The 9,945-nt window shown below is 39.5% G+C and overlaps 1 protein-coding gene across 3 annotated transcripts in view; it reads left to right on the forward strand.

Moving 5' to 3' along the window:
- LDLRAD3 (low density lipoprotein receptor class A domain containing 3) overlaps positions 1-8,861 on the forward strand; it is a 223,381-nt gene extending 214,520 nt beyond the window's left edge. The window contains exons 5-6 of one of the 3 annotated variants that reach the window (XM_042453883.1): positions 3,171-3,519; positions 6,372-8,861. In XM_042453883.1, the coding sequence (XP_042309817.1) occupies positions 3,171-3,519; positions 6,372-6,630 (608 nt within the window). In that variant the 3' untranslated portion in view covers positions 6,631-8,861. Of the gene's footprint in view, positions 1-3,170; positions 3,520-6,368 lie in introns of all 3 variants that reach the window. The other 2 variants (XM_042453875.1, XM_042453865.1) reach the window with 2 other exon arrangements.
- Positions 8,862-9,945: the final 1,084 nt, after the last annotated feature.

Genomic DNA, 9,945 nt, shown 5'->3' on the forward strand with positions numbered 1-9,945 from the left:
CGGAGGTACTAGTGATAGGTTCCCCTGGTCCAGGAATGGCGGTGGTTCCACCTGTCCTGAACGGGGTCACGCTCCCTGTGAAGGACTCCGTGCGCAGTCTGGGGGTGCTTCTTGACTCGTCGCTTCACCTGACTGCTCAGGTGAATGCGACGGTCAAGAGCACTTGTTATCAGCTTCGGCTGATTCGCCAGCTGCGCCCATACCTGGCCCAGAGGGACCTAGAAACTGTCGTACATGCTCTGGTAACTTCGAGACTGCATTTCTGCAATGCACTCTACATGGGGCAACCCTTATACCAAACTCGGAAGCTGCAAATGGTGCAAAACATGGCAGCCCGGCTGGTCACTGGTGCGTCCAGGACCAGCCATATAACACCAGTTTTAAAAGATCTTCATTGGCTGCCCATTCGCTTCCGAGCTCAATATAAGGTGTTGGTAATTACCTATAAAGCCCTAAATGGCTTGGGCCCAGGATACCTGAAGGACCGCCTCTCCCCGTACATTCCGCCTCGCACTCGCAGAACGTCTGGGCAGCAGCTACTGAAGGTGCCTGGGGCTAGGTTGGCCTCCACCACTCGGAGGTCGTTCTCCATAGCTGCCCCAGCCCTTTGGAATGCGCTGCCCACAGAGCTCCGCTCGTCCACCACCCTGGCCCAATTTAGGAAGGACCTCAAAACCTTCCTATTCCAACAGGCATTCCCCGAGTAAATATCCTGTGGGCCTCCCTCCTCTCTTTCGTGGCCAAGAGGTTGGGCTTTGGGGCTTTACTGTTGGTTTGTTTTTAAATATGTTTTTATTGGAATTGTTTGTATTTTAATTATGTTGTGAGCCGCCCTGATCGGAGGAAGGGCGGCATATAAATAAAAATTTTATTATTATTATTAGGCAATTTATTTTTCCCCAGAACAAACACTACAACTCTCACCAGCTAAACTGCCAAGCTGCTATTATATGTTACACCCAGTTCATAGTATCTTTAAAATGTTACTTTTAAAATACTGTATATGCATTTCTGATATTAAAGGGCAAAGGATTTCAGTAACCAAAATAACAGCCAATCACTTTTTATGACAGGATGTGCCAGAATCCTGACAGAGAAACTAGTTTGCTGAAGGAGTGAACAAGGGCATGAAATTTCCTTGTTGCAAAATAGAAAAAAAAAGTGTCTCTCCCCCAATAGTCTTTAGATTCAGTAGCTGAACAGAATTATGCATGGTGCTAAGCTCTGCTAATTACAGTAGACTTGTTTCTAGATGTTGTGGCCACATTCTAAAATACTGCCAAGTAAGTGGTTGAGGCAAAACTGAGTGGTTAAGGCAAGATCCTAAAGATGGCAGCATTCATGAAAGCCTTTCTGTATATGAGGCATAAGCAAGATCACCTTTTGAACTACGGCTCCCATAGGCTTCAGGCAGCATTGGCAGTTGCCAAAGGCACCAGGTTGCCTCTCCTGCCATACACTCAGTCTTTAAGTTTTCATAGTGGAACATAGGAGGCTTCCCTTGGTCTATTTAGCCCAGGACTGTCAAGTGTGGCTGTGCCATGCAAGGGTTTCAGGGCTTCCTTCTTAGCTGAGCCTGACATTGCCAGACTGAACCTAGGATTTTCTGCATGCAAAGCATGTGCTGTTAACTTATAGCTACAGCATTCTAAATCTTTGTTCCATTTCTTTGCCTTTCTTTCTCTCTTTTTTGCCTTTCTTAATTATGTTGTGGTGGGACTATAAGCAATAAGCCCAGAGGCAGCAATAGCAACAGCCGAGTTCTGCTGAGATGAGTGGTTGTCTCACACTGACTTTCCTTTACTTACAATTACTTTCCATCAGAGAGGGAAATGTCAAGATCAGGTAATGCAGACTTGTTTAGGAAGGCTTCAATGTGGCGTGTAGCGGGAAAGACATTTCCAGTAATAACGCCATAAGACATTAGTGGCTCTTATTTAGCATTTTTTCAAACACAATAGAGTAAAGTATGACTTATATTATCTAATCATATTATTTCCTTTCTTCCTTGTGTAGCAAGGCAAGCATTATTTCAATGGAAATGTTTAAAATATTCTGACTGGGGTTGCTGGTTGTTGTTTGTTTGTTATAATTATCATGGAATATGCATGTTGAGTTTCACCATATAGGGAGTTGCAGTTCTGAAATGTTACAACAGGGGAGACTAGATTTTAACTTTAAGATACTGGGGATACACACAGTTTGTGGAATCCCAGAAAACCATTTTCAGTCTTTTCAAAACCACAGAAGTTGCTGGAATTTCTTTCTTTTTTTTTTTAATCAAATTACATCTTATTGATCTATATGTGCAGCCTGTTGCTTACCAGCAACAAACGTTTGCAACAAAAACAGCAAGTAGATGCATGCAAAATACGATATTGATATAATATTGTTCCAGTAAGTAAGTAAATACATAAAGAAAATGAAGCCTTTGTAATTATTTCCTCTTCCTTTTATTTTATTTTCTTAGCTAAAAACAACAAAACAAAACAGCTACCTTTTTCATTCAGTTTGTTTTCAGCGTGGAAGGAAGATGACACTACATGGTCAAAGCCAGTAACTAACACAGAATGGCATAGTCGTTTGTTTCACCACCTGCAGGCAACTGCATTGCAAATGCATAGAAAAGATAGGTAGAGGTGATAAGTGATAAGTAAATGGGCTGGTAGAAAAAATTTGAACCTCTGTTGCTAAGATTTGGTTGATTTGAATTCTGCCGTAAGGCTTACCACATGGAAACGATGTGACTTTGCCCATTCAACTATTTGCTAAAAGCTAATCTGTCAGCTTCTTGAGTTCCTATACTGGAAGGAAGGCGGGATATAAATAAATAGAATGAATGAATAAATAAATCTGTAAATGCTGATACAGGGCTGAATAAATCTTTGTGTCTTTCCTGTTGCATCTTCCTTCGCTCTACAGTCTTTGAGCACTTCTGTTCAAAGCAGAAACATCTGAGGCAAGCTAGAGGAAATGTGCCATTTAAGTCAGCTGGTCTCTATTTTGTATGCATATGTTCTTGATAAGCTCATTTTCCACACTTCCTAAAAAGAGGAAAACTCAGTGGGAAGCCAGCCAGCAGCATATTAACATTATACATCTGTGGAAGAAAATGCAACATTTCTTCCACAAAGACTAATCTTACCTTTCTCCTTTCATCTGATTTCCAGAAGCTGACAGCAACCAGAATTATGTGACCACAGAGCCTCAGCTGATCTTCTATCCCAGCATTACCTATGCAATCATTGGAAGCTCAGCCATTTTTGTACTGGTAGTGGCTCTTCTTGCTCTGGTTTTGCACCATCAGCGAAAACGCAACAATCTCATGACACTTCCTGTGCATCGACTGCAGCACCCTGTCCTCCTGTCCCGGCTAGTCGTCCTGGATCATCCACACCAGTGCAGCGTCACCTACAATGTCAACAATGGGGTCCAGTACATGTCCAACCAGACCTACCATAGGCCGCCACCAGATATAGACTCCCCACCCTCTTATTCAGAAGCTGTACTAGACCAAAGGTATGTTCAGCAAGCATACAGTTCAGGACTAAGTAGTTATAAAATGACTGGAACTCTAAACTATTGCAACTTTGTTTCTGTGAAGAGTTCTGTTTCTATATGACATTACTGTAGCTTTCTTGTACTTGACATTCTTAACCCATCTATCCTGATTTTTGTATGTAGTAGCTTTACATGTAACTGTAAATTTTTATTATGAGTAGACCATATAATTAGTTAATCATCTTGTTAGATTTTATTCAAATAATCTACAGCCCTTGGTATCGTCTGAGATTTGGTTCTAGGACTCATGGATAGCAGTGGCAGCTTCATTTATATACCACTTCATACCACCTAAGCAGTCTCTAAGCAGTTTACAGCTGTAAGCTAATTGCTCTCAACAAGCTCGGTACTCATTTTAATGACCTCAGAAGGATACAAATCTGAGTAGACCCTGAGCCCTTGGCTAGTATTGATCTCGCAACCTTATGGTTTGTGAGTGAGTGGTTGCAGTACAGGCATTTAACTGCTGCACCACCAGGGCTCATGGGTACCAAAATCTGTGGACGCTCAAGTCCTTATAAATACAGTGGCATAATAAAATGGTGTCCTTTCAATAAAAAGGTTTGCTTTTTGGATTTTATATATTTTATTCAATATCTTCAAGCTGTGGATGGTTGAATCCATGAATAAGGAATCTGTGGATATGGCAGGCCTTCTGTGTTGCCATTAAATCTACCTACAGATTTCCATTTTCTTTGTCATTTCTCTTGTGACAATATGAAATCTGACTTGACGAACAGCCTTTTCTCTATTAAATGTGCAGTGTGTGTGTACATGTATATACACAGACACACTAACTGGTCCAGCCCATTAAAGTTTGTTCTCTACCTAGATAAGAATTGTTCAGTCTTCCAAATGTTGAGTTGCAACTCTTACCTTTCCTCACATCAGCTGTGCTGGTTGGGGCTACTGGAATTTGCAATCCAGCATCTGGACAGCCACATAATTCCAATCCCTGGCCTAGATCAATATGTTCCTAAGCACTGCATTCCAAATAGCCTTGATCCAACTCTAGTAATGTGTTATTTAATTAGGAACCCACAATTAGTGTGTTTGCTGCTCTTTTTAAAAAATGAGAGGTGTGTGCACTCCTTCTGTAATGTGAGGTACAGAGTTTTAAAGAACTAAACATAATCTTTTAAAATTTTAAAAAATGGTGGAGTCTTGCTGCTTGATAATGTAAGGGTTTTGTTCTTTGTTTTTCACCACTTTTCTTTAAAAGGGTACACAGCTGATGCTGCATGGGAATGTTCAACTTCTAAGGAATAAATAATTTAAGATAATATTAATCTTTTAAAAGATGGCATACAAGCAAAGGGGGCAAGGAGTTGTCATTCACCATTAATGGCATCACTAAGTGCCCATGAGATCCCTGCAGTCTTCTTCTGCAGAGCACTCACAGTCACAATCCCCAATTGTGGGAGGAGACATTTTATTTCCCTATGACAAAGTATTGAGTTTTGTGCCCTTGGAAAAGTGCAATGTTCCTACAGTGAAATTGTTACCTTGAGAGAAGACATCTGGATAGCAACAATAAAATGAAAACTCCTTTTGAAAAAGATGTAGCCTGTAGGACTTTTTCCCTCCATACTTAATTGTGATAGCTAATGACTAATTAGGGGCTTTGTGTATTTATCCAGAAATTTTGGCTTAGCTTCAGACTTTTCAGATGCAGTTCTGAGAAACTGATGGCATGTCTGCTTTCATCATCAGACTGATCCAATAAAAGTATAGTTTGTTGTGGGACCAGGTTTCAATTGCCTGCTCAGTCTTGAAAAACCCACTGGGCGACCTTGGGCAAGTCATGCTTTCAACCTCAGGGGAAGGGAATGGTAAACCTCTCTCTGAACAAATATTGCCAAGAAAATCCCATGCTAGGTTCACCTTGGGGTCATCGTAAATTGGAAATGACTTGGAGGCACACAATAACAACAAACTGTCATGGAAGCTACAGTTTAGCTTTTTAGAAACCAGAAGCTAGTTAGTTCACTTCGTCACTGATACCTTCTGAGATACTGGTGAGTGGGGCAGAGAGCAATGCTGCACTCAACCTTTGCCTGGTAGTGTGGTGTGTTGCATCATGCAGTAGCAACAAGTCTCCACAGGGTCCCTACCACTACCAGTTGTAGCATGGCCTGTATAGATGGTTGGACATGTCATTGCTCACTACCCCTACCCTTCATTGCCTCAGAAATTCCCCTGTTGTTAGGCTGCCTGGCTTAAAACAGGAGTGGGAAACATAACCACATCTCTCAGTACATGATCTCAGCTTTCATTATTTGTATTAAGATAGTTACAAATGTACCATTAAATAAGAGTCATTTTTTTCTTCCTCCTTATAATAGTCTCAGCTTCATCCACATCCACACACTTACAGAGCATTTCATAAATAGTACTTAAAAACAATTCAGATCCCTCTCACTTACTTCAGGCAGGGGATCCACTTTTTGAAAAGTATTTCTTTAAGTGGTCTGTGAAATTCGTTCATTTAAACATTAATTTGCCAGATTTTTCTTTAAATCAAAGGTTTGTAAAATCACTCCTGGCTAAGAGAAGTTAAGTTTGTTGAGACAGGTGTGAGCCAAACAGTCAAAGCCAAGTTTTCTGGAGTTCTGGACAAAATAACATTTGCCACTATACAACGCAGTAAAGGTACTTCCACAGAAACTTCACCAGTCAGATCATATCCATTTTGCATGAATCTCTACTTCAGCACAATGATTTCATAACTTGCTAGAAAAAAATTCAGATGGTCCACTTCCTTTTCCATATAGCCAGTGACATGATATTTTATTTATACCCTACAGCAGACCCCCATGGTTTGATCTTCCGCCGCCTCCTTATTCCTCAGAAACAGAATCCCAAAGTCACATAGACCTACCTCCTTATCGATCTCGAACTGGCAGTGTGGCAAGCACAGACGATGCAACAGCAAGGAGCCCAGGGACTGTGGACAGTATTCCACCAAGAAGCACGGTCACAAGTTTGGACTATCACAGTACTGAACATGAAGTTCCAGCTGAGCAAAGTGACTCTCTGATTAACTCAATTTGTGTCAGGGAACTATAAACTTTTATTTATGAAGTTCTTCTGGATATCGGTTTGGGCTTGGAGAGGAGCTAAGAAGTCTGGAGTCACTTGGACTCTTCCCACACAACCAGTGCAGCTCTCGCAGGAGCTTCCCCAATAGAAAGGCCTATTGAAATGAATTAGAGATGTGCAAGCCTCCATTAAACAATTTCTCAATTTGGTTCAAGGGCATACAAACAGGAGGAAGGTGCAGGTGCCCTTAGCCATGCTAGATACAAATGTTGTATGCTGAATTAATGGGAACAGTTCCGAAATTTCAGTTTAGATTCATGTTGCCGGTTTCTGGAACACGTTATACTTTTAAGGTATTTCAGGAGTATTATGTGCATGTGTCAGACTATAATATATACACATGCACCTAGATATACTCCTATATTTGAAAACATCTCTTGCTGTATTTTTAAAACTGTCTATTTATGTCTGTAAGTATGTATATAATATGTGAGTAAATGGAAGCTTGCATTATGCAATCATTGTATGGTGTTGCTGGTGGCTACTGGAAATCTCTCCCTGTTTAAATATCTCCAAAGTTGAAAAGGAACTCATACAGAACAGTATAGATTAAATCCAAATATTAGTCTCAACTAATATATATCTGTTGGAGCAATGGAGTTAACCGAAGTGTTGACTCTAGTTGGGATTAACAATTGGATTTAGGCCTGTCACTTGCATAAAGATTTATTCTGTTATCTGATAAACTGTATGCCCTGGTTTGACCATAAGGTTGTAAAAATCTCTTGTTTTAAGACTCATTGGGTGATTACAGGAACCTAATATCACTTTCCAAATTAAGATTTCAAAATCTCCCATTTTGATTTTTGTAATAATTTCAGTGAGCGAACCAGTTTATTTTGAGGAGTAGTTTAAGGATTTAGGAGTACACTCTTGAATGTCTTGTTTTGACAAAGAGAGATGCTGATCTCTCTCCTGCTCCTGTCCTCACTGCCACACATCTAACAATGTAGATGTTACATTGGGATTATTTCAGGTTCTGTGTGTGCCAAAATGTAAGATTTTGGGGTGCCTGAACCAGTTGGAGCTTCCTTGATTCCCTGATTTTAAGGGAAAGGAATATGGGTTGCATCTGCACTGCAGAAATAATCCAGTTTAACCCCACTTTAACTGCCATGTCTCAATCCTATGGAATTCTGGGAATTGTAGTTTGTTGTGGCACCAGTGTGGATACAACCATAAATGCCTTATGTTTATCTCTTCCTGGTCATTTGAAGTGCCTTGGCCTATGCAGATACCAAATGTCAGAGCTGCAACTCATCAGGAAATCATTCTCATGCCGTATGTGTGAGATACAAACTTTTCCATGAAGAAAAACCTTGTTTACCTTTTTACTCTTTGTAAAGTGCCGTTTAGTACCAATTTATTGTTTGCTGGGTGTAATGATAACTGATTCACACTTTGCACATCAATCTCATTAGATTATTCACACCAGCTCTTGTTCAAGGATTTACCTTTACTTGTACACTTTAAATATCTACTACAACAAAGACATGTAGTACACACGGCTACAGCTTGGTGTGAATCAGCCTTTAGAATGATGCAGTACTTGGGCATCATTCAGACTACCTAGTATTTTAAGGATGTACCCAGCAACTAATTTTTTTCCTTCATAATTTGGCCCATAGTATTTTTGCAATGCCAAAATAAAAAATCACTTCCTATTAATGGATACTTTTTTGACCATTCAAATTACAGGCACAGGAGCCAGTTTTCAATCAGAATTACTGTGGAGTTGGGGGAAGTTAGATCTTTGCCAACCAAAACACAGTAGAATTGGTGTCTGGATTAGGTTCCCCATGCTGCTTTTTTAACACAGGAAAGTAAGACATGGCTTGCTCCAGATGTCTTTGGAGTAATGTTCAGCTTGACCTTAAGGTCCTGTCTTAATAGGTTCTATTTGAATGCAGTGTATACTTTTTAAATAACTGTCCTCCCCCTTCCCCCCCCCACACTTTAAGATGTATATATGTGCATTTGTGCTGAGATACTTAGATCTGGACTTTTAAAATAAATGCATTTTTAATGGTTTGTTTGCATTTTTCCCCTGTTCAAGATTACTATGCATTTGGTTACCAGGGAATAACTTTTGGGTTGTTTTGGGGGATTTAAAAATATTAAATAAGGTATAAATAAAGCAATATAAATGGATTGTGTCTTCCCAGCTCAGTCTAGGAAATCACTTGATAACATGCCACATTAGCCCAGCATATCACTGAAGCGTGCACATTTGGTGGATGTTCAAATATCCTTCAAAGGCAGTTATATTTTCATATTCATGTATCTTAATATTGAGCACTCTAATGTGAAAACACTAAACCCCTGAAGGGGCCATAAATTTTGAGGAATGTTGGGAATTTGAGCACTTCATAACAGGATTTAAAGCAAACCCCGGGTTAAAATGAGGTTTAAAAACTTATTTTAAATAGCAAGGCATAAATGGTGCAGTTTTTATTTGCCCTGCAATGCATTAGCTAAGTTTCTCTTACCTAAAGTACTGCAGTTTTTTATGTAGATCCAGATCTAAAGAGCTGCTTTAGGCACATACCTAAAGGCTTGAAGATTGCTACTATGGTTTTTTGTTGTTTTTTTAATGAATACCCCACAATATGTTGCATTACACATTTGTCACTCCTGTATCACTCTACGTACATTACCTAGAAGACAAGGTGGCTATTTCACCCTCATACTTTACTTACAAGACAAGGTATCTACTGCACTCTCTGTGGATGGCCATAATACACTAAATAAAATCTGGAAATTTTAACATAAAGAAAAAGGAAGTAGATGGCTGATCAAATTTTAGGAAATTGTATAAGGTACACAGACTATGATAGCTCTCTGCACTGTTTTCAGTGGCAGATTGCAGATAGCCAATTTATAGGTAAAAGTAGGAAAATCCTGCAGAGTTCATCTAGTCTAATCCTCAGTGCAGGAAATCTGCTACTACAGAATCCTGGATAACTAGCCATCAAGTCTCTGCTTTAAAATGAGGGGAAATCTACCACTTTGGAAGGCTTATAAAACAAGCCATCAGAATATTATTCCTAATGTTTAGTAGAACACATTTTATTCATGGCCATTGGTTGCATTAAATTGTGTTAATATGTAAAGCATTTATAGCTTTTAATATTATATAAAGCATATAATAATAAAAGTATATAGTTTTGTTTTTTTACATACAACTTTACATAAAGTTGCTTTAAATAAATCTTGTAAGAAAAAAACAGAGTTGGTGCAGATATGCCTGAAGGCAAGCAAGTTGCCACTATTAACCTGTGC

The sequence above is a fragment of the Sceloporus undulatus genome, chromosome 1 (assembly GCF_019175285.1).
Source record: "Sceloporus undulatus isolate JIND9_A2432 ecotype Alabama chromosome 1, SceUnd_v1.1, whole genome shotgun sequence".
In the NCBI taxonomy this organism is placed as follows: Eukaryota; Metazoa; Chordata; class Lepidosauria; order Squamata; family Phrynosomatidae; genus Sceloporus; species Sceloporus undulatus.